This window comes from Notolepis coatsorum (assembly GCF_963971535.1).
Source record: "Notolepis coatsorum genome assembly, chromosome: 4".
NCBI lineage: Eukaryota > Metazoa > Chordata > Actinopteri > Aulopiformes > Paralepididae > Notolepis > Notolepis coatsorum.
Window position 1 is genome coordinate 25,610,030 of NC_140168.1, and position 22,455 is coordinate 25,632,484.

Consider the following 22,455-nt stretch of genomic DNA (forward strand, 5'->3'; position numbering starts at 1 on the left):
AAGGCGGGGATCTTTGATTAAACACCTATCAGAAGAATACAGTCAGAAAAAAGTTTTTACTTTTACTTTAGTACCGGACTTAAAAAGTAGAAACTTTTTGACTTTTACTCAAGTGTGTTTTCAGCCAGATACTCTGACTTTTACTTGAGTACGATTTTGAGACGGTACCCTTACTTTCACTTAAAGGAAAACTCCAACATTTTGGGAAATTCGCTTATTTGCCATCTACCATGGAGTTAGACAAGAAGATACATACCCTTTTTCTTCTCTGTGCATGCAGTATAGGAGTAGGAAGACGCGCACCGTTAGCCTAGCTTAGCGTCAGTCATTGGAAGTAGGTTCCTCCATTAGCCTAGTTCTCAACGTCTTCCTACTCCTACTGCATGCACAGAGAAGAAAAAGGTATGCATCTTCTTGTCTAACTCCAGGGTAGATGGCAAATAAGCAAATTTCCAAAAATTTTGGAGGTTTCCTTTAAGTATAATTTCTGGGTACTTTTTACACCCCTGCTGAAAGTTCATTCTGACGTCGGCATGCAAAGGGTGCATCGACGTCCAAACAAAAAGAGCCGACATGCGGGCGGGTGGGTGGGTGGGGGGTCAAGTCGATGAGCGCATCTCGTGCTAATGGCCGGTATTCCCCGAGTCCCGCTCATGAAGCTGTCCGGCTGACTCGCCGCACGGCGCTGACTTACAGCGGAGCAACTCTCATTTACTGCTACTTTGCCACACAAGCCAAAAAAACAGCTGTGATTTATGGAGGGAGGCTACTCATAGAGGAGATGACAAACGATGGCGTAAGATTGCCTTTTAACATCACAATTAATAGGATACAATAAAATATACTAGTTTATGGGGCAGATTATATGAGGCGAGGAGAGCGGACTGGTGTGATAAATAGCCCGGTAACCACATTGCACCCAGGGGAGAAGAGGGGGGGTGGGGTGGGGGGGGGGGGGGGGGGGGGGGGGGGGTGAAATACCCTTTCATTCATTCTACCTGAATGTCATTAAATATATAACTCGATTTTCCAAAAAAAAGAGAATGTAGCACCGACCTGGGCTGGGAGGCTGGACCTTGGGCTGGTTCTTTTTGGTGTCCGTGTTGAAGAAGTCGGGGGGCGGGTCCTCGCCGCGCTCGATCTTGCACTCGAAGGCGTACAGACACTGGATGTACTGCTTCTTCAGCGAGCTGGCGGCGCTGCTGGACGTGCCCACGTTCAGGTTGGTGGACAGCTCCCGCCACTTCTTGTTCTTGTTCACCTGGTCGGGGGGGCGGGGGAGGGGGGAGGGGAAGGGAGCGACTTTAGAACTTCATAACTAGTGATGCACCGATGTGAAAATTGTGGCCGATACCCGATAACCGATATTAATATTGCTGTTCTGGCCGATACTGATATCGATATCTCTGTATAGAAAACACTTTTTTATAATAATCAAATAAAGAGCTATTTTCCAAAAACGCATATATATTTTTTTACTTTTGTCATTTATTTTCAGATATTTAGAAACAATTTAAGACCAAAACATCATTTTTTTTTATCTGCCCTATTTTGATATCGGACCGATACCTAAAAAAAAATTCCATATCGGCCAATATTATATCGGCGGCCGATATATCGTGCACCACTATTCCTAACGGAACGGAGCGACGGACGGGGGAGTAACGACGCAGGCGACAGGTTACTGAACCAAGCGAGCTATTCTGCATTTCTTCTGTTTATCTAGTTTAAAAGGTAAAAGTTTATTTAATTTTTTTACCCAGGGACAACATAATACAGTTTCCACATCAATGTAAATGTGCCAGAGGTAGCTAATGAGCTAGTTTTCATCTGTAGTCCCTGCCTCACATGCATGTCTTTATGGGGGGGGGACACCACTCAAATGAACAATTCCAATATGTTATTTCCATCGCCTAGGGAGGTTCAATCAATATTAGTGAACATGAGCTACTCTCTTTCAAAGCCAGAAACCAGAGAAGTAAGAATCAAACTTGTGACGTCATTAAGTATCAAGTCTGGAGTTGCTCCTTTGAGAATGAATAGAAGACTTGTTTTGTGGACCCACAGAATGTTTTTTTTTTTTTATGAGCTTCATTCCACAGTAGTGGTCTCAGTTCTGAACCATCCCCCTGGGTGTCTCTCATCTAAATCAAATATGTCCCAATTCATCAGCTACGGTGCCGGTCTAGACTTTATACTCGACTACCTCACAAGTTTGAGTTTTAGCATTTGGGGGAGAGAGAGTTGCTCATTTTCACTAATATGTGAAAATTAGCAATAGAATATATAATAGAATATATTGTATAATATATAATAAAATATAATACTTTTTTTTTACTACCAGACCAGAGGAATAACGGAACAGAAAGATTCTGTTCACAAAGCAAGGGAACAGAGAAATCAGGCAACTTCTTCGGACACCCTGTCCTGTCCTGTACAGTCAAACAACAACAACAACAACAACAACAACAACAACAACAACACAGGACCCACGTCCTCCAGGGCCAGACGCCGGGCCGACGGCTGAGCCCAAACGTTCGAACGTTCGTTCGTTACGTTGGCATTCGAATTCTAAATCAACATTCGAATAATTTCTTTTTTATAAAAACTTTTTTTTATTAATTTATTATATTTCTTTATGTGTCTATTCATTCTGTTTAAACCAATGGGGTTTTTCTTCACAGTTGTAGATAAAGATTAGGCTACACTAATATTATAGTATTAAAAAAAACCTGATGAATTATATTCATTAACCCATTCAGTGCCAACCACGAGATTAGTCGGGTTAACTCGCCATGCGTTGCGTGCCAATCACGAGTTCTCGGGTTTTGCTTGTTATTTCTTTTATTAGCGATATCCATAAATTTTTCATCCATCCAGCCTGACGTTATCATTGGGAATGGGTCTGAGCTCGCAAAGGGCAAATACCGCCGCCTATCGTCTCCCGGATGGTATTGCACTGGATTGGATTGGATGGGACTGTGAATCTGAAAAAAAAAACTCCGGTCCGGGGTTTCCCTTCTTGGGCAAGCAGTATCATGTTACCACATTGACTGGCGAGGCTGGGAGCAGGGTCGATGATGTGTTTTGGACTATAATGTTGGATCAATAAAGGGCGATCAATATTTGGAATGGGGATCAGGAATTGGATTCATCTTTTTGCAGAACATCTGATGTGAGGTAAGGACTCTATTTTACCAGTATTGGGTTAATCAGATGTTTTTTTCTCCGCCATCGGAGCGTGCGTGTGTGTGCGTGACGTTAGCGCTGACCAAGTCATGGATAATAGATTTTTCAGCCCGCTTCTCTAGCGTGCATAAGGACACATATACTATCGATAATCTAGCGTTTATTTGAAAACTATTCATAAATCAGCCGAAAAATGACAACGTGGGTCTGAGCTCGCAAAGGGCAAATACCGCCGCCTATCGTCTCCCGGATGGTATTGCACATCATTGGATTGGATTGGATGGGACTGTGAATCTGAAAAAAAAAACTCCGGTCCGGGGTTTCCCTTCTTGGGCAAGCAGTATCATGTTACCACATTGACTGGCGAGGCTGGGAGCAGGGTCGATGATGTGTTTTGGACTATAATGTTGGATCAATAAAGGGCGATCAATATTTGGAATGGGGATCAGGAATTGGATTCATCTTTTTGCAGAACATCTGATGTGAGGTAAGGACTCTATTTTACCAGTATTGGGTTAATCAGATGTTTTTTTCTCCGCCATCGGAGCGTGTGTGTGTGTGCGTGACGTTAGCGCTGACCAAGTCATGGATAATAGATTTTTCAGCCCGCTTCTCTAGCGTGCATAAGGACACATATACTATCGATAATCTAGCGTTTATTTGAAAACTATTCATAAATCAGCCGAAAAATGACAACGTGTTTTGTCTATTCCACTAAAGAGCTATTATCGCAGATTTATCTGGAATTACTAGAAATCTCCAAAACTATACTCATATTCAAAACGGTATAAAACGGAAATGTACCAATGAAAAAACAATCCGTTTCGTACATGTTGACTGCAAGCAAGTCATTGATAAGCGACGGGTGTATTAGACCCATAGCCATAATTTAAGATATAGTTTAAGCGTTCGCAAATTTCCCCGTCCTCCCATTGACTAAAGCGCTGGCACGGAACGGCCTAATTTGGTCATATGGGCGTGGCTCTGAATGAGTTAAATAAAGTTGATTTAATAAAAGAAAACGAATTTAATCAGATTAATCACTTTATTCAAATTGAGCATTTAGTTTGAGGATATGTATTAAAAAAAAATAATAATAATTCCTTTGAAAGAAAAAATATTTAATTATTTTTAATTATTATTAAAAACGAAGGTTCGAATGTCCGTTGGAAAAACCCTGACAAAGTTCGAATCCCAAAAACAGGCTTCAGGGGACAGCCTTACGGGCCCGTGCAGCAGCATGCTCCCACCCACACACACACCTGAGTGAGGCCTCCGATCTCCTTGACCGACACGTAGAGTCTGAACAGGTCCAGGGGTTTGCGTCCCACCGCGGGCAGGTTGGTCATCCCCATGGCTTTCTCCTCGACGAAGGCCAGGAAGCGGTCCACCCACATCTTCCTCTCCGGCTCGGGGCCCAGCTCGTACAGGCGGGTGATCTTCTCGTTGGTGATGGTGGAAGAACTGGACTTCTGTCGAGTCAATACATGACGGGGTGAGGTTAGGGGTTTGAAACCAGTCGTCCTATGAGGTATAAACATACTCATCCTGGATGTGATATAAATACTCATCCTACATGGAATATATTTTATTTGATCTCTATTTATCCCGAACAACCATAAACACACACATTTGTAATAACAAAAAAAAAAAAATGTTATTAAATAAAATACAAATTAAATTAAATATATCTTCCTAGACATGGAAGCTATAATCAACATAGCTCAAGACAAATGGTTTTGTTCGAGAAGGGACATAAAGAAGCAAAGCGTATCTGGTCCTGCCCCTTCCTTACAATATCATATGTAATAAGTTATTTATCAATAGCAAAAAAATTATATATCCACTACAGCAAAAGAAAAATAAATAATTACAAAAAGACTAGTTCACGTTATAAATGTACTCATCTTACATGCGATATAAACACTCATCCTACATGTGATAAACACTCATCCTACATGTGATATAAACACTCATCATGTATGTGATATAAACACTCATCCTACATGTGATATAAACACTCATCCTACATGTGATATAAATACTCATCCTACATGTGATATAAACACTCATCCTACATGTGATATAAACATCCTACATGACCCCATGACAAAAAGGAGGGAACGGAAACTGACCTTTTTTGTTGTTGTTGGTGTTGTTGTTGTCGTTTCTGGTTTGGGAGCCGGTCCTTCTACTTTGTTGTTCATCTTCTGAGCAGGGTTCATTTTCTCCAGGCCAAACTCTGGACTTGGAGCCATGCCTGTTGGGAGGCACTTTAAATTAGTTTGTTTTCACTTGACACACACAACGTGATCGACAGGCTAAGGCTGAGGTTAGACTAGTGTATTCCTGGCGTTTTTTTTATACGTTTTTGACGACGTATCATGTCCTATCTACACAGAAACGCGTTTTTTGACGTTTTTTTGTGGATACGGCTGAAACGCAAAATTGTGTTTGCGTTTGGAGATACGCAAAAAAAACGCCAGGAATACAGCGTGTAGTCAGCACGGAGCAGTTGTTGCGAAAACGCCCATGCGCAGTAGATACCATCTGCGTGCCCTTCCTGTGTACAGTGTGTGTGTTTGGGACAGAGCTCCGTGTCCCAAATAGCTTGCCTTCAGCTACCATGTGTTGTCAAGTTATTGTTATAAGGACCCCAGTCCAAGCTACAACAGTCTGCATTCCCTTAACAATTGTTTGTATTGAGCCGTATTGTATTGTACCCATATGCAATATGTTAAATAAAGTTTACATCCATTCATTCTGCTAGCATTACCGATTGCATGAGCAGCGGGCTAACGTGAGCTATCAGGATTCAGACCCTGTTAGCTCAGAGTTCCTCTTTCAACTTAAGAAGCATTAAACAAAATGGTCCAGTCATCTATTCACCTTTGTTTAATACACACAGCGTTGTCTCTAATGTTATCTAACTACTGATAGCTCGCGATATCATCAGTTTTGATGCTGGCTAAGTAGCGTGAGCTAACGTTAGCTTCTAGCCACAATGCTATATTGTTATAATGGCATACTCCATTGACGTTAGCATGCAGCTAACAATGCCACAATGCTACCGATCGTTTTTTAGCCTAAACTATCCGCTCTTGGTGGTCACTTGTGTTGATGTTAGTTTTGTTTCATCAACAAATGACAGGCAGAACACACAGTGAATGTATCCGTTTTGTTTATTGCACTTTTATTAGGCTTTGCTGAAAAAAGAATTGCTGCATTGAGTGAGCAAGCAAGATGGTGGCGCGGCATAGGCGCCTGCCTTATTGACATTTCTTTGCTGGAGCTTCCACCAGGAAGTGTATTGGCACATTCGTTCTGATTGGTTGAAATTGCCTTCATGTTTGCCACCTACTGCCACCTACTGCTTTGGCAGTGTACTACATCAGTGTGCTTGGCTGACAAAAACGAAAAAAAAACGAAAGTGTGACTCAGGCGCACGACGTCGCGGCGATACGCATAAGAAAACAATACGAAGATGATACGAAAGGTGTAACCTCTGCCTAAGAAGAGAAGAGGGAGGAAAACGGCATTCCACTCTACAGGACGAGCCTGAGAACCAAGCAGGCTTCAGACATTAAACACATTATAGCCAGAAATACAGTAAGTAAGAAAGAAAAGAAAAACACAATGTTAATAAAAGTAGTCTTAATAAAAAGAGGATACAGAATAGACATAAAGACTCAAAGGTAAGACAGTACGTTCAAATACAACAAAAAACTTGATATATCTTAACAATTAATATGAAATAAACTCATCTGTAGCCAATAGCTATTACAAGATAGAAGATACAAGATACTTTTAATGAATAGGTTACATTTAGAAATGGTCCAGTTTTTGTAAATGTCAACAATGCGACTATTGATTAGAGATGATTGGTTAGGGATGATTGGTTAGGGATGATTGATTTGGGATGATTGGTTAGGTTAGGGATGATTGGTTAGGGATGATTGATTAGGGATGATTGGTTAGGGATGATTGATTCCACTGGCTTCCAGTCAAGTCCCGCATCGACTTTAAGATCCTCCTCATCACCTACAGATCCCTACACTCCCTTGCCCCCTGGTACCTAGCCGACCTCCTCCATCCCTACATCCCACCCCGGAGGCTGTGGTCCTCCGACTCCGGTCTCCTCTCCATCCCAGAGCCCTCCGTGTTTCCGCCCCCACCCTCTGGAACTCCCTCCCTCCAGACGTCCGCAACGCTACATCCCTGGACTTCAAATCACTACTCAAATCTCACCTCTTTTTATTAACGACTCTGCCTGACTTCCTTCCTTTACCCAACTGTCCCTCTGATTCCTTCCCCTTAGTTTGTCTTCCTCTGTATATGATAGAGGTATATGTCCCTCTGATGTCCTTCCTCTTAGTTTGTCTCCCTCTGTATATGATAGAGGTATATGTCCCTCTGATTCCTTCCCCTTAGTTTGTCTTCCTCTGTATATGATAGAGGTATATGTCCCTCTGATGTCCTTCCTCTTAGTTTGTCTCCCTCTGTATATGATAGAGGTATATGTCCCTCTGATGTCCTTCCACTTAGTTTGTCTCCCTCTGTATATGATAGAGGTATATGTCCCTCTGATGTCCTTCCCCTTAGTTTGTCTCCCTCTGTATATGATAGAGGTATATGTCCCTCTGATGTCCTTCCTCTTAGTTTGTCTCCCTCTGTATATGATAGAGGTATATGTCCCTCTGATGTCCTTCCTCTTAGTTTGTCTCCCTCTGTATATGATAGAGGTATATGTCCTTCTGATGTCCTTCCCCTTAGTTTGTCCCCCTCTTCTGTTAAAGGAACACGCCAACTTTTTGGGAAATTAGCTTATTTGCCATCATCTACCCTGGAGTTAGACAAGCAGATACATACCCTTTTCTTCTCTGTGCATGCATTATGCTTTTTATTTCTCCACGTGGTAAATACACAGGTCACAACATGTTTACAGGAAAGTTTTGTCGTTGTATTTGGAGTGTATTTCGTGACTGTTGGGAACTAGGCTACACTGGCACACCTACTTCCAGTGAATGATGCTAAGCTAGGCTAACGGCACGGCTGTTCCCTAAGCCTAATGCATGCACAGAGAAGAAAAGGGTATCTGCTGGTCTAACTCCAGGGTAGATGGCAAATAAGCTAATTTACCCAAAAGTTGGCGTGTTCCTTTAAGCGCCTTGGGTTCCTTGAAAGGCGCTCTATATAAATTGAAGAAATCATTATCATAATTCTCATTATTATCTGAACGTACTCTTGACAGAAGGACCTGAGCAGGGCCGGGACACGGTAGCCACTCACCAGGGGTGTTGTTGGCCATGTTGGCTCCCATGGGGTAGGGCCCCGGCGCTCCCTGGTTCATCATGGCCTGCATGCTGTTCATGCCCGGCCCGTACGGAGAGCCTGGCCCCATCATGCCCTGAGACATGTTCGGGTAGCCCGGCGGCCTGCAAGGACAAACGCTGGGTTAAAAAAGAGGCTCTTCACAGACAAACAATCACCATTTAGGTTGCACATAATCTCAAATACATATATATATATATATACATATTAGGGATGTCCGATATTATTGGCCTACCGATATTATAGGCCGATATTGGCATTAAAATGTGATATCGGAAATTATCGGTATCAAATTTTTTTTTATTATTATTTATTTGATTTGATTTATTTAACCTTTATTTACCCAGCCAAGCAAGTAAGAACACATTCAGATTTGTTTTATTGTCAAAAGTATGCATAATGTTGAGTTAATTCCACGACAAGAGATATGTAATGTTAATTACCTGAAATTATTCAGTTTTTTTTGGGGGGGGGGGGACCCTGCATATATCAGTATCGGTATCGGAAATGAAGAGTTGAACAATATCGGTATAGGTAAAAAAAGCCAACATCGAGCATCCCTAATACATATATGCATATTGTGTATATATATATGGAAAGAGCCCTGAACAGTTTTGCACACGTTAATTCAGTTTGACAATTATTAAGTTTGATTATTACATGGCGTTTTAACATTCACCAAAATGCTTGATTGTGATTGTCAATAGCGCTCGGTTGCCAGCGGTGAATTATTTCTCGATAACTGACCGCTGCCATGGGCAACGCTCCATAATGACCACTGATACGGGTAACAGAGCGCTATTGACCAATCACAATCAAGCATTTTGGTCGCAGTCACGAAAGCTAAGCATTACCATTATGCACAGCTGCACTCATCAGTGCAATCAGACCACAGACCTGCCGGCTGCCGGCGATTACAGCGGAGCCACAGAACAACTGCGTCTGCATTTGATCTCGTCTCGTCGATGGTGTAAAATGAATTAGGTATATTGTTAGTAAGTTAGCCATGTAATAAGCGGGATAATGTATAGCTATACTCGGTCATTGTCGCAAAATAATTGACCTTCACTGCGTTTGTCGGTCAATTATTTTGCGACTCACAGCTCAATGAAATTATGGAAGACGTAAAGAAAATAGGAATTGCTACTTTTTCATCTACATCAGTTAGCTGTAGAAAAAAGAAAAACACGGTTCTGAGTGGAGGAGACTTTTAAAAACCAGGCTTTGGTTTCCCACCGACCTCCCGGCTCCTCATAGCACTCGGCAGGCCTCTTCTCCAGCATGTCCCTCTACGTGGGCTGCGCTCGGCTACGAACGTGACTCAGACAGCCTGCGACATCACTCTCTCCCTCTAACAGCCTTCCCTCCTTCTCAACCCTTCAACTCTGTCCTAGCTTCAGTCTACCTCCCCCTCTCCAGCTCCCAGCCTACAGCACATACAGTAGCGGGGCCGCCTTTAGGAACAACCGGCTGGACCATCGTTTTCTTCAGGGTCACAAATAGGGATGTCCGATATTATCGGCCTACATTAAATGGCATTAAAATGTAGTATCGAAAATTATTGGTATCGGTTTAAAAATTATTTCTCTCTTTTTATTTTTTTTTAATTTATTTAAGCATAATGTTGTGTTCATTCCATAACAAGATATATGTAATGTTAATTACCTGAAATTATTCTGTTTTTTTGGGGGGGAAACCCCGCATATATCGGTATCGGTTGATATCGGTATCGGAAATTAAGAGTTGGACAATATCGGTATATCGGATATCGGTAAAAAAGCCAATATCGAGCATCCCTAGTCACAAACTCTCGCACACACACACACACACACACACATACACATGTACACACACACACTCGTTATTCTGCCAAGAGATGCTAAGAGCGATCTCTAGGCTGGAGAGAGTTATTAAACCTGGCGCTGGTGAACGACCCTTGACGCTAAACGGCTCCCCGGTGTCTCCTCGCGGCCCAGCGGAGCGGCTGCTGCTGAGGAGGAGGTACACAGGGCCGTGAGCGCCACGCGGCCGACCCACCTGTTGTGTATGGAGTTGGAGGGTCCGTGGTGCATGGGGGGGCCGCCCTCCTTCCTGTTCATGCCCGGGGGAGGGCACATGCCGGACGCCACCTGAGGCGGCATGCCCCCCATGTTAGGCCCCATGGCGGGGCCGTAGGGCCGGGTGCCCATCTGCTGATGGCCCGGGGCCATCCTGCCGGGGGGCATGCCGCCGTAGGGAGCGCCCCCGCCGCCCCCCTGGCCCTGGCCGGACATGGGGTTCATGGAGCCGCCACCCATGCCGGGGCCGCCGGGGTAGTTGGCGTTGGGCATGCCGCTGTAGCCGGGCTGCCGGGGGTAACCTGCAGGGAGACGGGGAGTCATTACGGGAGGCGTCCGGTACAACCAGAGGGTTATACAGTGATGTGACCAGGACCCTGCTGTGCCTTTACTACCAGGACATGATACAACCAGAGGGTTATACAGTGATGTGACCAGGACCCTGCTGTGCCTTTACTACCAGGACATGATACAACCAGAGGGGTTATACAGTGATGTGACCAGGACCCAGCTGTGCCTTTACTACCAGGACATGATACAACCAGAGGGGTTATACAGTGATGTGACCAGGACCCAGCTGTGCCTTTACTACCAGGACATGATACAACCAGAGGGTTTACAGTGATGTGACCAGGACCCTGCTGTGCCTTTACTACCAGGACATGATACAACCAGAGGGGTTATACAGTGATGTGACCAGGACCCAGCTGTGCCTTTACTACCAGGACATGATACAACCAGAGGGTTTACAGTGATGTGACCAGGACCCTGCTGTGCCTTTACTACCAGGACATGATACAACCAGAGGGGTTATACAGTGATGTGACCAGGACCCTGCTGTGCCTTTACTACCAGGACATGATACAACCAGAGGGTTATACAGTGATGTGACCAGGACCCTGCTGTGCCTTTACTACCAGGACATGATACAACCAGAGGGTTATACAGTGATGTGACCAGGACCCAGCTGTGCCTTTACTACCAGGACATACAACCAGAGGGGTTATACAGTGATGTGACCAGGACCCTGCTGTGCCTTTACTACCAGGACATGATACAACCAGGGTTTCTGCAGGTTTCAACAAGTTCAATTTACTTTTTTAAGACCTTTTTAACCTCGTTAACTTTCCGACGGCCCGCCCCGCTGTTTTAGTGTCTCTGAACCAATACAACCAACACACATGCTTCCAATCTCGGGTTATAAGACCAAACAGCCAACGAGCGTCAGTTTCGAAAAAGTAACCACCTCTGGTTTTTCGCCTCTCGGTGGCCGGACCAATCACCTCTGACGGTGAAAATGATTGACCGTTTTTTTAGCCAATGAAATTCTGCTTTGATTCAAGTGTTGATAACACAGGGTATGTGCAGGTTTCAACCAGTTTAATTTAAAACAGTTTAAGACCTTTTTAATACCACTTAGAGCAGAATGTAATACCAATTTCCCGACCATACTAGCAAAAAGAAATAAAGAAAAACACAGCAACACTGAACTGGCGGCTGCACTCGCGCGGCCAATTTCAATTCTCGCGCGTTCCATACAAGCTCTCGCCAGACGCACCAAGCTCCCGGTAGCCCGACAAAAAACAACGACTTGAATACAAAACATTTAACATATACATTTTCAGTTCAGTTCAGAGTTTTTATTTGCCACACGGAATCATACAATCATAGTTTCTTCATTACACAATCATAAATAGTCATTCCATGGACAAAAGGAGCAGGAAGAAGAATAAATCTTATAGTTACCTGCCCCTTATTCCTAAACTAACAAGTATTTACTTAATGGTCGGCGTACAACCTAATTTACACAAATAATAATGACAAATAATAAAGAATAAAAGAGAAAAAGAAAAAAAAATATCTCACTATTCAGATCACATTTGATTTTCATACTGACTAAATTTTTTTTTTATATAATTTTTTTTGAATTGATAAACACTATTACATCCCTTAAGCTCGCTATGGAGAGAATTCCACAACTTTACACCAATAACTGAAGGACACATCTGTTTAAGTGTGGTACGTGCAAAATTATGTTTAAAATTTTATTTTCTCCTACTAAACTCACTTTCTAAATGAAAAAGATTTTGTAGTTTTTCTGGCAGTGTATTATTTCTTGCCCTAAACATAATTAACATCGTTTGAAACTTAACCATGTCTTCAAGTTTAATTATTCTAGATTTAATAAATAATATATTTGTGTGTTCTCGATAACTCACTTTATGTGTGATACGTACAGCCCTCTTCTGTAGTATATGTAATGGTTTTATATTAGTCCCATAAGTATTCCCCCATACTTCAACACAATAACTGATATAAGGTGAGATGAGTGAGCAGTAGAGTGTTCTCATTGCCTCATACTCTAACACATCCTTTACTTTATTCATAACAAAAATACTCTTGGACATCTTTTTTTTAACGTGTGCCATGTGCGATTTCCATGTTAATTTATCATCCATAATCACACCAAGAAAACGAAATTCATTAACTCTCTCTATATCAACTCCATCTATGGTCAGTACTATATTTTCATCTAGTTTTCAATTGCCAAAAATCATAAATTTAGTTTTTTTCAGATTCAGTGATAGCTTATTTACATCAAACCATTTCTAATTCCATCTCGCGACAGCCGGGCTGCCCCCCACAAAATGTAATACCTGTGCAAATTAAATGTAAGACTTTACCTTTTAAAGCCTTAAATTGAGAATTGTGAATTGAATACGTTTTAATAGCCTGCAGATACCTATATATATAACAAAGAAACAAATGGTAATAAAAAAAATAAAGAAATCCTAATCTCATATGCGAGATTTAATCAGCCGTGTCTGACGGCATAGTTTGCGCGGCTCTAAAGGTACCCGTGTCCCGCCAGGCGGCCTGGGGAGGCTTCATCCAGCCCCAGATATGTTCCCCTGATACCACTAATCTCACAGACGCTTCAAAGCACCGACATTTTTTTATTAAAAAAATTAAAAGCCACCCGAGCCCTCAAAGAGAAGGTATATTATTATCATGTACGTTGGAAAAGTAGCTTCAAAGGGTCTAGAATCTAGGCTACCGACCGTGAGAAAGCCTGTGATGGCCGCGAGAGACGACAACCGGAGGGGAAAAAAGAAAAAAAATATTTTATTTTACGGTTTCAGACAAAACGTCACATGCGAGAGAAACCGATTCCACAGTGGAATCAAATTATTTCTTACAAAATATAAAAATAAATAAAAAAAACTGTCTGAATGGAAGTGCATCCGCTTACCTGGGGGTCCGTACTGACCGCCCTGAGGCCCGTAGTTGCCCATAGAGTTGTTCTGGGGGTAGGGCCCCATCCCAGCATGCATCTGGCCCTGGCCCTGGCCTTGGCCCTGGCCTTGGCCCTGGCCCTGACCCTGGCCCTGGCCCTGGCCTTGGCCCTGACCCTGGCCCTGGCCCTGGCCTTGGCCCTGGCCCTGGCCTCCTGAAGACTGGCGTGGAGATAAGGCGGAGCCAGGCTGGCCGGGAGACCCGTAGGGAGGCATCTGTGGGTTCCTCATGTAGACTAGAGGAGACGGAGAGAGAGGATTAGATGAACACGTCTACATAGTGCACATAGGGAATAGTGCAATCTTCTTTTATACCCCCCCGTGTTTATGTCTACTATGTCTCACTCTTGTCTTTATTATTAATACTGTGTTTTAGGACTATGTTTTTATTATCTAGGACTGTGTGACTGTTAGCACCTAGGGCTGCATTTTAAATTTCGTTGTACCATTCTTGTGACAATGACAATAAAGATCATTCATTCATTCACATGTAGACTGGAGGAGACGGAGAGAGGATTAACCCCTAACGGCTCCTGATGAGCAGGTTGGCACCTTGCATGGTCGTCGGTGTGTAAATGTTTCAGTGAATGGGTGAATGTGAGGCATAAATTGTAAAGAGCTTTGGATAACAGCGCTATATAAACACAAGTCCATTTACCATTCATCATCCTGTCGTCAAACACCTCACACATTTCAGTTCAAAATCTGGACACCTGCTTCAAGTAATTTTGTAAGAAATTAAGCTATTAGGCCAAGTTATAAGAACCGTCTTGTACTTTACTCTGGAGCCCTCGGTCGATGAACCGGTCCGTTTGGTCTTAAGACGACAGAGACTTTGTTAGCCAGTTATTCCTTTTTTCATTATGCTTTTTCCTCCCAATGCTGAATGAGTTATTTCATAAAAACGTACAAGCACATCTCTAATAAGCACTAGATTCTTTTTAAAGGAGGTCCTTCCGCATGATTGCATGCAAGGAATCACAGGAACCACAGATTCAAATCAACTAATCAATCAAGTGCCAAAAGTCCTATGACTATTGACCTGCAGTCAGGTGGTGCATAAATATTTGGACATTGACACAATTCTCACAATTTTGGCTCTGTAGACCTCCAGAATGGACTTGAAATTAAACAATGAATGTAGAATGTAAATACCCTCAAATTATTAAAGCTTAGTCGACTTTAGTCAATTAGTCGATTTAAGAACTTGTTTCAGGTGGACGACGGACATCCTTGTCGACTCCCTCTAGAAAAGCAAAGCGGTGCAGAGTGTGTAAGCTCACCTCTTTCCTGGGCCATGGCTGCCTGGTTCATGGGCGAGTGCATGGTGCCGTCAGACTGAGCGCTGGGCGGCCGGGGGGGCATCTGGTTACCTGCGGGACGTCCGGACAAAGAGAGAGTCACACACGTGAGCAGGCCTAAAGCATTATGATGTCATCACACGATAGGGATGGGTACCGAAACGAAACACGTCGGTACTACCGAGTATCGATTCAAATGAGATACCAAAAGAATATATATATATATATATATATATATATATATATATATATATATTTTTTTTTTACATTTTTTCCTTTCACGTCAACGTTCACACGCACAATATATGCTTACCTAGGATTTGACTCGATTCAACAACAAAGCAGTCGGAGCAATGGCAAGCCGAAAACGGTCGAAATTGTAGTTATTTGAAGTTTGGATTTTTTTTTCATGACTGAGGTAGGTAAATAAAATTTCTTGAGACTAAAGTACCGAAAAAAGGTACCATTGGGTACCACAAATGTGAAAGGTACCCATCCCTATCACACGAGCAGGCCTAAAGCATTGTAATGTCATCACACAAGCAGGCCTAGAGCATTATGATGTCATCACACGAGCAGGCCTAGAGCATTGTGATGTCATCACACGAGCAGGCCTAGAGCATTGTGATGTCATCACACAAGCAGGCCTAGAGCATTGTGATGTCATCACACGAGCAGGCCTAGAGCATTGTGATGTCATCACACGAGCAGGCCTAGAGCATTGTGATGTCATCACACGAGCAGGCCTAGAGCATTGTGATGTCATCACACGAGCAGGCCTAAAGCATTGTGATGTCATCACACGAGCAGGCCTAGAGCATTGTGATGTCATCACACGAGCAGGCCTAGAGCATTGTGATGTCATCACACGAGCAGGCCTAGAGCATTGTGATGTCACCACACGAGCAGGCCTAGAGCATTGTGATGTCACACACGTGAGCAGGCCTAAAGCATTGTGATGTCATCACACGAGCAGGCCTGAAGCATTGTGATGTCATCACACGAGCAGGCCTAGAGCATTGGATAAAAATAACTAAATCAATAAGTTGACAATCGACATTATAGTATATAGACACATCGTTTTTTTAAGATAAGATATTCCTTTATCGATCCCCTTGGCTTAATTCGGGAATTGTACAATAGACCAATACTAGTCTAGGAATAAATTACTATAAAGTAGTGGAATGGGCCAGTGGTGAATATCGGTGCAGGGCTCTATGCTCAATACCAGTGCTGGCATGGTTAGGAATCTCCTAACTCAATTCCACCTTGATCCTACAATGATTTCATATCAGCGTGTGTGTTCAAAACGAATGCCGTTACTTGCGATCAAAGCATCAAAAAACTTGATTTGGAAATAGTAGCTTGTCCAGGGATGAAACGCCAATGCTTTTAGCAGAATTCACGGAGTGCCCTATAACTCAGCTTTTCCTTCCCAGCCCGGATCACTCTGAAATTATACAATATTCACCACGGGATAACGCGCGAACGTATACATGAAAGAAATGTATTCTTTTTTGCATGTTCGACGGAAGATAGTGACTGTCAAATGACCATAGTATTGTCTCCATAGCTATAATATAGAATATAGATATAGCTCTACAAACAAGGTGACGCACCCCTCCCTATCTTTAAAGCGTGGCCCAGTTAGAACGGGATAATAAGGGTAATGGCTGGCAGTGAATGAGTTAAGTTACCTGGCACGGCGGCCGGAGACAGAGGGCCGGAGCGGGATGGGGTGACGCTGGCGGGCGAGCCCACGGGCGAGGGGGAGGGCCCGCCGCGGATGCCCGGCAGGTGGGGCGAGGTGTGCGGGGAGAAGGGCGACTGGGCGGGGTTGCTCTGCTCGCCCTGGCTGCTGGACACGCCCGACGTGCTCACACCAGGACTCAGGGCGCCCTCCGTGCCCGTCGGCAGGTCGTCGATGGAGCCGGAGAGGTCCTGGAGAGGGAGGGGGAGAGAGAGAGCGAAGGGAGACAGAGAGGAGACAGAAACAGAGAGAAGAGAGAGGGGGGGAGAGAGAGGGGGAGAGAGAGAGAGATGAGAGCGAAGGGAGACAGAGATAGAGAGGAGACAGAAACAGAGAGAAGAGAGAGAGGGGGAGAGAGAGAGAGATGAGAGCGAAGGGAGACAGAGATAGAGAGGAGACAGAAACAGAGAGAAGAGAGAGAGGGGGAGAGAGAGGGGGAGAGAGAGAGAGATGAGAGCGAAGGGAGACAGAGAGGAGACAGAAACGGAGAGAAGAGAGAGAGAGGGGGAGAGAGAGAGAGATGAGAGCGAAGGGAGACAGAGATAGAGAGGAGACAGAAACAGAGAGAAGAGAGAGAAAGAGAGAGCGATTACAAACACATCAAGGTTGCCAAGAACATCACGGATACAATAATTAACAAAGATAACTTAACCCCTTCGTCGCCCGAAAGGCCAGTCTTTAACATGGACACGAGGTGTTGGGGATTAAGGGTTGGAGGAGGCTTGGAGAGACAAGACAGCTGATACACTTGTCACTTTAATAAAAACCCCTTTGATCCGTCTCCCTCCTGAGAGAGCAGGACCTCTACTCATGTGGCCCATGGTGAGAAAATGAGGAATGATTTGAAAACCGCTCCTCTGGGGATGGAGTTGGAAATAATTGGCGCTGGGCGGGGTGCGCACACACACACACACACACGCTGTATTGCCATGTGGTGCCGTTTATTGAGTGTTGAGAACGGAGCTGCGTTGGCCATGGCAGACAAGCAGACAGACAAGCAGACAGACAGACAGACAGACAGACAGACAGACAGACAGACAGACAGACAGACAGACAGACAGACAGACAGACAGACGGACAGACGGACAGACAGGCAGACAAGCAGGCAGACAAGCAGACAGACAGACAGGGGTTGAGAGGCAGCAGGCGATCATTATGTTTGTGGGAAGGTGAGTGTTTACATACTGGCCTCTCTCTCTACCTCTCCCTCTCCCCCTCCCTCCCTCTCTCGCTCTCTCACATGCCTCCCACCATGTGCTGTTCAGAAACGCAAGCTCATCTGCCAGTCAGAGGAGGAGGAGGAGGAGGGAAGAGAGAGAAAAAAACACACACACACACACTCATTCATTGGACGGTGGCCAACAATTCCCATAGAAATCTCACCCTGGCAGGGCTGGCTGCGGCCCCGAAAGCCGGCGGTTTTGCACTTGAAACGGCGCCCGTTGCTATTTTTGGGACATGACCTGATGGAGGAACCCCAGAGGGAGCGACAGGAGGAGAACGCTGATTCAGGCTCCCGCCTCCTCGACTCCCTCCTCCTCCCTCTCCCTCTCCCTCTCCTCCCCGCCGGCAGCGCACATGGCCCGGGCTGCCTGACCCGCGCCGGTGCCTCATCATCACCACCACGCGGAGGAGGAGAGTCGTGTCGTCGTGGTGTGTTCAGGAGCGCGGCGGCCAGGCGAGAGAGAGTGACTCAGGAGGAGACAGAGCCTCTACAGAGGAGTGAGATCTGAGACCGTTCAGCTCGTCATTAAAACATGTTATTCTCCGATCTTCCTCTGTGATCCTTTTATTCTCCAATTACCCCTTTCACTGCCACACTACCAAAAGGTTAACCCTTTCACTGCGACAATACACAACAGCAGGTTTCCACTGCCACCCCGTCGGTAGTGTGATAGTAAAGGGTTAACCTTCTGTAGTGTGACAGTGAAAGGGTTAAAACATGTTATTCCTCTGTGCTCCTTTTATTATCAAATTAATGTTCCCTTAAAAAAAAAAAGCGTCAAGAAAACCTTGAACGAGGAAAAAAAAATAACGTTTTATTTAAAAAGCGAGGCATTCCTGCTTAAACAACCTTGGCAGGATCAGAGCAGTCAGCTGACCCCCCCCTCCCCCTCCGCTCTCTGGGCAGAGCAGCACAGACATCACAAGACCAAGTCATCTGGCGTTAGGAGGGCAGGGCAGTGTGCAGGGCAGGGCAGGGGCCACAGTGACCTACAGATCAGAGCCCCGGGCTGGGCTGGGCTGGGCTGGGCCGGGCCGTCAGTAGACCGGGCAGGTCAAGTTGTTTTCCATCCCCTAGTTGGGGGGGGGGGGGAGAAAACCTTAAGAAAATCGATATACATCTTTTTTCTTTTTATATTTCCCACCACTATTTAAGATTAGGTGTGAGATCTCCACTGAGGTTAAGGTTAGGTTTATAAAAAAAAAAGAAAAAAAAGAAAAAACACATTTTAAGTGAAAATCACGATGAGATCCAGCGTTGCAGACAAGTAAAGATACTGGAGCAGAGCCCTGGTGATACCGCGAAATATCACGATGTCTTGCATGCCGATATTATAATCAATGCCAAGTATCGATATTTAAAGATACAAAATGTCTTATATGTTATATGACAATCCCATTTTGCTGCAATAAAGATTATCGAGGTGAACAGACAGACTACCAAACGTCATCTTATTATTAGATAAAAACATATCGGGCGCAGTGGGCAAGGCGCTCGCCACTAACGCAGGAGATGCTGGGTTCCAGCCCAGCTCTCTGCGTTGCTACCAGCTTGGCTGGTCGTTCATAGTAATACAATTGGCAGTGTTAGGGGTGGGAAAGCTGGTGGGTGGGGATTGGACGTTGTGGACAGCGACTCCTACAGGTCGGTTGGTGCGCCTGTACAGCAGAATCAGGAAGTAACGGGGGCAGCGTGAGCCTCCCACGCGTTACTCTTCGCCACAGAGATCGCGCTGTCTGGTGAAAAGATGCGACGGCTGCCTCCTTGTGTACCGGAGGGGACACGTGATGCAAGGCTTGGTCCTCACTGCAGCCGACCAGTGGGAGGCATAGTCTAGCAACGTTCGAGACAGGGGAGGGAAGAATTGAAGGGAGAATTGGCGATACGAAATTGGGATGGGAGAAAAATAGAAAATAAGGAGAGAAAAAGTAGATAAAAAAAAAAGATAAAAACATATATATTTGTAAATAATGCAGATGTTGAAAAGGTTTTCGGTTGGCAGTTTAGAAAAAAGGTAAATAAATGGCAACATGGCGACATTAGCACACCGTGACTCTAGTGTCGTGGGGCCTCTGCATAGACCCACTCCTACTCAGTAACACCACAGTCCACAGATCATCACCCCCCCCCCCCCCCCCCCGCCGCCTCAGACGATGGGGGTCAAAGGTCAGGAGTCGACCCCTGGAGAGAGACGCCGCCCCCTGAGAGTCTCACCTCACCAAGTCAGTCACCAGGGCCGGTTACACGTGACACACGTGTAAAATAAGAGTCAGATAAGAGGAGGCAGACCTGCAGGAACACGCTTAAACATGCCTAGAACCGTGGCGGTGACGTGTACAGAGCTGCTCTTTAGCATTCTGTAAATATCTGAAAACTGACAGTTCTGATCCCTCGGCCTGAATAGACAGAAGCGCTGTGTGCACACATACACACAAACCCGCGCGCACACACACACACACACACACACACACTCTCCTGCCTACTCCCACTCTGCAGTCATTGATTTTTCCAAGCTCAATACTGCACAGCACCAGCGAGCTCGCCTGTTCTGCTGACTGCACAAGCTGCTGGACACAGAGCGAGAAGAGGAGAGGAGGAGGAGGAGGAGGAGGAGGAGGAGGAGGAGGAGAGGAGAGGAGAGGAGAGGAGAGGAGAGGAGAGGAGAGAGAGAGAGGAGAGAGAGGAGAGGAGAGGAGAGGAGAGGAGAGAGGGAGGGAGGGAGGGGGAGAGGAGAGGAGAGGAGAGAGGAGAGGAGAGGAGAGGAGAGGAAGGAGAGGAGAGGAGAGAGGAAGGGAGGGAGGGAGGGGAGAGGAGAGGAAGAAGGGAGAGGAGGGAGGGAAGAGAGGGAGAGGAAGAGGAGAGGAGGAGGAGAGGAGAGGAGAGGAGGGAGAGGAGAGGAGAGGAGAGAGAGGAGGAAGGAGAGGGGAGAGGAGAAGGGGGAGAGGAGGGAGGGGAGGTGGGGTGTTATAACCAGCGTTGCTGTGGCACACGCTGGCCACTTATAACAGAGGGCAAAATAACAAGAGAGACGAAGATGAGGGAGAGAGAGAGAGAGAGAGGAGAGAGAGAGAGAGAGAGAGAGAGAGAGAGAGAGAGAGAGAGAGCGAGAGAGAGAGAGAGAGAGTTGATCAGCACTAGGGTAGCTCAGTGTGTGTGTGTGTGTGTGTGTGTGTGTGTGTGTGGGGTAGTGTGGGAGTTGGGAGTGAGTGTTGTGTGTGTGTGTGTGTAAGAGGGTGGGGGTGGGGCCTTATTACCATGAGAAATGTAAATAGCCGACATCCCGGACCATACATGGAGAGACGCGCAAAGATTCAGTTTTCCAACGAGCCCAGCGGAGGGAAGGCTGGCTCTGCTGTGTGTGTGTGTGTCAGTGTAGCTGTGGCTCTGTGCTAGAGCACCATGGTTTCTCTCTCCCTCTCTCTCTCTGCGGCAGCCATTTTGTGTCTCCTACCAGCAGCACTGCCTCGCATGGAACTTCAGTGCTCGCTGTGGAAACTGTGCGAGACGGCGGATTTAAAAATGTTTAAAAAAATAATAAATTAAAAAACTAAAAAGAAAGAAAGAAAAACTTTGATCTCAGGCGACATTAGAAGAGGAGAATATTTCCTTAAAAAAATCTAAGTTTAAAATAAAATTAATAAAAACATCCTCATGATCTTCAACAATTGGTCGTGAAATGTAGAGCAAAAGCTACTCCAGCCTCTCTCTCTCCTGCCAACTCTGAACGAGGCCACGCTGTCCCCAAGTCATCCGCCCTCCTCTCCTCCTCCAGCATCTTAATGTATTCATTTGCAGATTACTTCACTGAATCAATCAGGCCCAACCAGGGGCCATTAGTCTGCAGCCAGCCAGGCAGCAGAGCTGGAGCTCTTACACCCCCCCCCCCCCCCCCTTCGTTTCCACGAGAAACAGAAAGTGGAACACAGGGGGGCTGGTGGTGGCGAGGGAAGGCGTGTGAGAGCGTGTGCCGTACGGTACCCCACCCTGAGATATGAAACCTATCTGGAATGTGTGTGTGACCCTGGCCAGCAGTGTAACCGGATCTGGGGTTATTGGCGGTGATGTGGGTGGTGGTGGTGGGTGGATGGGGTGGGGTGGGATGGGGGTGGTGGGGATGGGGGGCAGAAGAGTTCAGTCCTCAGTCACACACTCCCTGAACCACTCTGCCTGGCAGAAGCTCCTGTTCTCAGGCCTCGAAGAAAAGAAGAGAAAAAAAACAATATACAGAAAAGGAGCGCAGCGCAACAAGCGCACTCACACACCCACCGGTGTGCATAACTTCCACACACATGGCCTCTCCTCTCTT

The 22,455-nt window shown here is 45.4% G+C and overlaps 1 protein-coding gene across 4 annotated transcripts in view; it reads right to left on the bottom strand.

Moving 5' to 3' along the window:
- Positions 1-17,115, bottom strand: part of arid1ab (AT-rich interactive domain 1Ab) — a 31,376-nt gene extending 14,261 nt beyond the window's left edge. For 3 of the 4 annotated variants that reach the window (XM_084312299.1, XM_084312300.1, XM_084312298.1), the window contains exons 1-8: positions 16,872-17,115; positions 15,157-15,246; positions 13,831-14,109; positions 10,558-10,879; positions 8,479-8,624; positions 5,325-5,449; positions 4,452-4,661; positions 1,057-1,261 (exon numbers count right to left, since the gene is read on the bottom strand). In XM_084312299.1, the coding sequence (XP_084168425.1) occupies positions 1,057-1,261; positions 4,452-4,661; positions 5,325-5,449; positions 8,479-8,624; positions 10,558-10,879; positions 13,831-14,109; positions 15,157-15,238 (1,369 nt within the window). In that variant the 5' untranslated portion in view covers positions 15,239-15,246; positions 16,872-17,115. The remainder of the gene's footprint in view (positions 1-1,056; positions 1,262-4,451; positions 4,662-5,324; positions 5,450-8,478; positions 8,625-10,557; positions 10,880-13,830; positions 14,110-15,156; positions 15,247-16,871) is intronic. The other variant, XM_084312297.1, reaches the window with a different exon arrangement.
- Positions 17,116-22,455: the final 5,340 nt, after the last annotated feature.